This window comes from Metschnikowia bicuspidata (assembly GCF_001664035.1).
Source record: "Metschnikowia bicuspidata var. bicuspidata NRRL YB-4993 chromosome Unknown METBIscaffold_4, whole genome shotgun sequence".
Classification (NCBI taxonomy): Eukaryota; Fungi; Ascomycota; class Pichiomycetes; order Serinales; family Metschnikowiaceae; genus Metschnikowia; species Metschnikowia bicuspidata.
Window position 1 is genome coordinate 735,929 of NW_017387734.1, and position 6,000 is coordinate 741,928.

General features: G+C 46.6%; 3 protein-coding genes across 3 annotated transcripts, besides 1 other annotated feature; 2 read left to right on the top strand and 1 right to left on the bottom strand.

Annotated features, from left to right (window-relative positions):
• The first annotated feature begins 641 nt into the window (after positions 1-641).
• On the top strand, positions 642-1,991 carry METBIDRAFT_32429 (uncharacterized protein). The gene has a single exon (XM_018856047.1). The coding sequence runs from the start codon at positions 842-844 to the stop codon at positions 1,841-1,843; it is 1,002 nt and encodes a 333-aa protein (XP_018710946.1). The 5' UTR covers positions 642-841; the 3' UTR covers positions 1,844-1,991.
• A 329-nt stretch (positions 1,992-2,320) lies between these two features.
• Positions 2,321-3,137, top strand: MET8 (bifunctional precorrin-2 dehydrogenase/sirohydrochlorin ferrochelatase; the record flags this gene model as incomplete). Its single annotated transcript, XM_018858946.1, has 2 exons — positions 2,321-3,003; positions 3,038-3,137. 2 exons carry the CDS (start codon positions 2,321-2,323, stop codon positions 3,135-3,137), a joined length of 783 nt encoding a protein of 260 aa, XP_018710947.1.
• Positions 3,138-3,930: 793 nt separating this feature from the next.
• On the bottom strand, positions 3,931-5,250 carry PRO2 (glutamate-5-semialdehyde dehydrogenase; the record flags this gene model as incomplete). Its single annotated transcript, XM_018857661.1, has 1 exon — positions 3,931-5,250. The coding sequence occupies one exon, from the start codon at positions 5,248-5,250 to the stop codon at positions 3,931-3,933; it is 1,320 nt and encodes a 439-aa protein (XP_018710948.1).
• Positions 5,251-5,657: 407 nt separating this feature from the next.
• Positions 5,658-5,843: a sequence feature (Protein overlapping with rRNA (METBIDRAFT_43840, OBA20427.1) was converted to a misc_feature.).
• The last annotated feature ends 157 nt before the right edge of the window (positions 5,844-6,000 follow it).

The window sequence follows — 6,000 nt, forward strand, 5'->3', positions numbered from 1 at the left end:
TGAGAAGTTTTCTTAGAAAATGAAGAAAAGTAATATCAAAAGTTTCTCACGTCTTGTATGACTGTCCACTACGAAAGTGGCTTCGTCGAAGAGTACGTCTCCCAACCACCATACTGGAGGAGAAATCTAGCTCAATAATTTCACAGCCCATAGTATGCAGAGTAGATTTTAAACAGAACCGCTTCATGCGGAAAATCTTTCAGCATTAAGAATAGCATGCATAAGCGTTGGAAATTATCAAACACTTTTTATAATAGGCATGAATATAACTACAAACTACTCTGTTCAGGAAGCTTTCATGAAAAAGCCGCATTGGTTTGAATTCTTTAGTTGCTTGGCGCTTATGGGGCTGAGAAAATCCTCACTTTTAAACCTTTTTCACTGAAAGGATAAATTTTGAAGACTTTTTTTCAACATATGGTGTTCATTCTTGCTAAAATTTAGTCACTATTCATTGGATCAACGTTTTTATTATCTACAATGCAGCTACCTTGCTTTTGCAGTGCATGATAGACCTTACTATAAATACAGAGTTTATTGGACACTCCTAAAAAGCTTAAAATTTTGGAAGTAAATACAATAGCTTTTCTTCTCACTCTTCCCCGCTCTCTTCTCATTTTTTGACTATTGTAACCTTATGTAAAAACATTCTTGAATGAAAGACTGTAAGATACAAATATAAAACAGCAAGCGCCCTTCATTCACAGCAGAAGTATTGAGTATTGCAAATAGTTTCAGCACGACCAAGTTTGCCTTTAAATATCAATACCTTGACCCCTCGGAAACTGGAATTCTTGATTTTGTTAGTTTCAAATAGAAGTCAGTTATCAAGCCCCACAATATGACCTCAGGCTTTAGCGCAGTAGTCCTTACTGTGTTGTGTCTTCTCAGTCTGATTTTTGCCGCAACTATTACCCGCAATACCTATATATCTCCCAGAACAGAATTCAGTACTTCAGATATCACAGTTAATGCCAACACATATTACTACATGCTTGACATACTCGATGTAACGGTCCTGGGATCTTTTCGGAATAATGGGCAATTCTTCTTGCATATGTCAAACAATCGGTCGACTTCGGTGAGAATGACAGGAAACCACTTCGAAAATGCTGGAGTATTTGTTTTTCGCTCATTTGAATTGAGAACGTTTTCTGATTATCAAGTCACACCTTCTGGACCTTTCCTTAATACCGGAGATATGTACTTCGGGGTCCACAATGCCGTCTACGATTCATTGCCATTTTCCGTCACGTCTTTATCCTCATGGTCCAACACTGGTATGATGGTATTTGTTTCAGAATATGGGGAGCCAGCCGATTTACAATTGCAATGTCATGATGAAAATGGAATTCAAACATCTATAACAAACAATGGTACAATCTTCTTCACGAATATTCATTGGAAGGCACGCACAAATATAAAAGGAAATGGATGTATGGTATTGGGTTCTGGTGTACTGGTAGACTTGTATTATTCCGAAAGCATGCAAGGTATAGCGGGAAATCAAACTATTTACTTAGCCGACCCTTATTCATGGTTGAGAGTTATTGGAATAGAAACCCGTGAGGGTGGCGCACCTACTCTCAAAGTCGCAGGGCTTGGTAATGGGAATGCAATTATAGTCCAAGCCTATGGATCCATTAGCAGCGTTCACTATTCCAAGAAAAATGGATTGCTAAAAGTTTACATCGACGACGTTGTAAGGATCATTTTCAACATTGGTACGGGTTATGGGAATTTCCAAATAACCGGTGGTTACATTTCCTACAGTGAACAGCCTCCAAACAATCCTCCTACAATTTGCGAACGTAGTTCTGTATTTCCTTCGAGACGACTCTGAGACAACGTTCTTCTGGTCATGGGATGAGACATCCAGCCCGCTTTCGTCTGTTCGAAAGCTGGTTTCTATTTCGCTAAGTAGTCAATAAATGTGTTAACATAAATCATCACGGAGAAGCGGTATACTGCATATAGTGAGCAGGACCGGGCGTGGGATGTGAAAACTCTTCACGCGGGAACCCACGACGGGTTTGGTCTCGATCGGTTATCAGTAATAAGTTAGAGTCCAGGGTAATATATCCCGGGTCTATATCTCAACAACGGACTACTGTGGAGGAACTGCTTTGAGTGTCTTAACAATAAATCAACAATACATCTGCAAAAATGCCATTTGGCACTATGCAGTTTACTCAGGGCGTGTTGCGCGTCACGTGACTTGCACCTCAGATGGCACAATTCTCGGTTGCGGCCGCAACTTTGCCACCAGCTATCCGTCTTGCCACCTGCCAATCTGCCTGTGCACCCCATAATTTCCCAAATGACAGACAAAGACCAGACCCCAGGATCTCTTCTTTTGGCCTGGCAGGTCAAAGATAAGCACTGCCTCGTCATCGGCGGCGGCGACGTCGGGCTCAGCAGAGTGGATCATATGATCCGGGCCAATGCGAAAATCACCGTGGTCACGGGCGACAAAACTCACCCGGACTTGCTCGAAAGACACCGGGCAGGAAAATTATATAGCCTCATTCAGCGGGCCTACGAGCCGCTGGACTTAACTATGTATGAGACAGAGCCATCCTTTGCTGTCGACTCGTATAAAGACATCACCGCGGCCCACTACGCGGCCATCAATGAGCTCGTTTCCAACGAGCACTTTGCATGTGTGTGCTGCTGCATCGATGACCCCGTGCTCTCCGCGGCTATCTACTACCAATGTAAGTATTTGCGGATTCCTGTTAACATCGCGGACAAGCCGCCCATGTGCGACTTCTACTTCGGGCTGATGTTCAACCAAGACGCGTTGCAGATCATGATCAGCACCAACGGCAAGTCGCCTCGTCTCCTGAAAATGATCAAGGACGACATTCTGAAGAAGTTCTCCAACATCCGGCTCAACGATGCGGTCGACAACTTGGGTGCCATCCGTGCCAGGCTCCGCGAGAAGAAGGTGCCGGACACAGACCTTGCCTCCATCGATGCACGCATGCTGTGGATCAAGCTGTTGACAGACTTTTTTTTCTTTGGAGCAGTGGAGCGTGCTCGAGTTGCCCACGGGCGCCTTGGACAAGATCATTGAGCCGTACCCTGAATTTCCGCCCAAAGACTATGAGGAGTTCAAGAAGTATATTGCTTGAGCGGTCGTGGTGTTCTTTCATAGTACATGTCAGTTATTGCAATATGGGGTTTTGTGACTGGGCCAATCGGCTGCCTTTTTTATGCGGATGCCGTTGAATGTTGAGGAGGTGTATGAGAGGTGAGCCTGGCCATGCCGGTGCTTTACGAGGTGTTGCTGAATCCATAATTGTGGCTGTTTGTTCTGGCATCATGCCATCATTCAGCGAGAAAACAAGACGCACTCTTCATTTATGGCGAACGCTACAAAATCGGTGTTCACGTACAAAATCGGTGTTCATGTGTTTCAAGTGAACGGCCTCACCATGGTCAAGTACATCTACGCGACCGTAGGCACTCATTCTAAAACTTATGATCCTCGTTCTGAAAGACTCAGCCATATCGCTTGAGAACCGGCGTATTCGAACCTTTATATCCGGATCTTTCTCACTTTCTTTCATCCCCCTTAGTAGATTCGATTACATGACCCATAGTGTGAGTCGAGGCCAGTCTGTTTGCATGAAGTTCATCAGAGAGGGAATTCGGCCCGCTGTTAATAAGGAATCATAAATGATTTTAGTCATTTTGGAAGAAGTCTACATTCCAGGCAGTGTCGCCTGGCCCTTCGGCAGAGCCAGCCTAAATAACATCCTTTCAAGTCTATACGAAAGGCTGAGTTCAGCAGTCCGGCCTGAATGACAACGTATTACATGCCACACGCCAGTCCACTTGAAACAATCACATGCCAGATCCTAGTCAGGCAAGACATAGAAAAACATAGCAAAAGGCCCGCTCATCATCTCCCAGGAATCTCGCTTAGAATGGGATGTCCTCGTGGACAAACACCTTGGAGCCACCCGCACCCACATATTCCAGGGCAATGTGCCCGTCGCCCTTGAGCTGGTACTGGTAACTCATCAAGCCCTCAAGCCCCACGGGCCCCCGGGCGTGGATCTTGTTGGTGCTGATTCCAACCTCCGTGCCGAACCCGTAGCGGAACCCGTCGGCAAATCTCGTGGAGCAGTTCCAGTACACACCGGCCGAGTCCACGCCCTTCAAAAACGTGTCTGCTGTAGGCTTGTCTTCCGTGACAATGCAGTCCGTGTGTTTTGACGAGTGTTCGTTGATGTGGGCCACCGCCGCAGAGACATCCGCCACGGGCTTGACGGAAATGTCAAAGGACAAGTACTCGATGTCAAAAGCATTCTGCGCCGCGTCCACGACGTATTTTCTGTCCACGGATTCTCCCAATGATGCATTGATTTCCGGCACCACGTGCAACGTGACCTCGGCAGCAGTGAGGCTGGCCAAAAGCTTGTCGAGCTTGGCCGAATCTTTCACAATGTCCTCGTGGATAAGCAACTGCTCCACCGCATTACATCCAGCCGGGTAGTTTGTTTTGGAGTCCACCACGACACGGCACGCCTTGTCCAAGTCCGCGCTTTTGTCGATAAAAATCGAGCAGATGCCGTCGGCGTGGCCCAAAACAGGAATCTTGGTGTTTTCCTTGATGTTGCGTACCAACGCGTTGCTGCCTCTTGGAATCACCAAGTCGATGTACCCGTCCTGGGCCAACAAGTCGGAGACCTCGCCACGTGACTGGATCAACTGGATGGCCAGTTCCGGCACCTGTGTGTCGTGCTTCAAAGTGGCGTTGACCACCTCGGAGATGGCCTTGAAGGTCTGGTAAGATTCCTTGCCGCCTTTCAAGATGGCGCAGTTTCCGGACTTGATAGCCAATGCCGAGATGTTGGCAATCACCTCGGGCCGGCTCTCAAAAATAATCAAAAGCACGCCCAACGGCGCCAGCACTCTGTACAAATTCAAGCCCTCGTCGAGCTTTTTAGCCAACGTGGTCTTGCCTACAGGGTCAGGCAAGCTTGCCACATCAAGAATGCCTTGCAACATCGCCTCGTATTTGCCGTTTTTCTCGAGATCTAGGCGCTTGATTAACGCGGACGACAAGCGGCAGTTTTCGGCGTCGGCCAAGTCCTTTTTGTTGGCTTCCAAAACCGTGGTTTTCGCCTGCGCCAAAGCATCGTGGATCTTTTTCAACGCATGAGATCTCTGCTCGTTTGAGAGAGTTTTGAGGATGCCAAATGCACCACTGGCGTCTCTGGCGATTTGCTCGGCCATTTCTGTAAATTATGTCCCGCTTAGAGATGTGGGTCGAAGCTTAGCGCAGAGTGATTGAGAACCATGGTTTCGCACTGTTCTGTATCTATCGCAATGATGGGTGCAATTTCTGCAGATTCTTCTGTCAAACAAGAGGTGTATACGCTTTGACAAATGAAGGGGTTATGCTATTCCGAGCTTGCACTTTTTGCCGTTTCTACTTTTAGTTTTTAAAAAGGGGCAGCTTTTGCATAACTTTGTGAGATGCCCAAGTGGCTAGATTATCCTTGTGGTGACTCATCACTGTAGATGGGTGTGCTCGAAAAACTTGTTCTGGGCTTTTACTTAGGTGTCACGGCTACCAACCCAAGAAAAGGCTTGAGCTCACGCAAAAGACTCAAAACCTTCTTCTATGATTGACCACTTCCATGGCAAGTGAGAAACAAAAAGCCAAAAAGATTGCAGCACCACAATTTCGCATATGGTCTCCCACTACACTACTCAGTGTGGCCCTATGCAGCTTAACTAACGTTGATCGGACGGGAAACGGTGCTTCCTGCATGGTATGGCCGCAACCGAAAGTTATTATGAAACAGCCTGGAGCTGTCTCTTAAACTACGAGTAGATCGGTTTATAGATAGTTCAGCCTTAGTGGATAGGCCTAGTCTATCTGTCGTATTCTCGATGTCTAAAAAGTGTTATCCTTCTTCAGGGATGTCTCAGCCTCACGCTCCTTTATAGTTCGGAACCCTTCTATACAGTAGGTGAGGG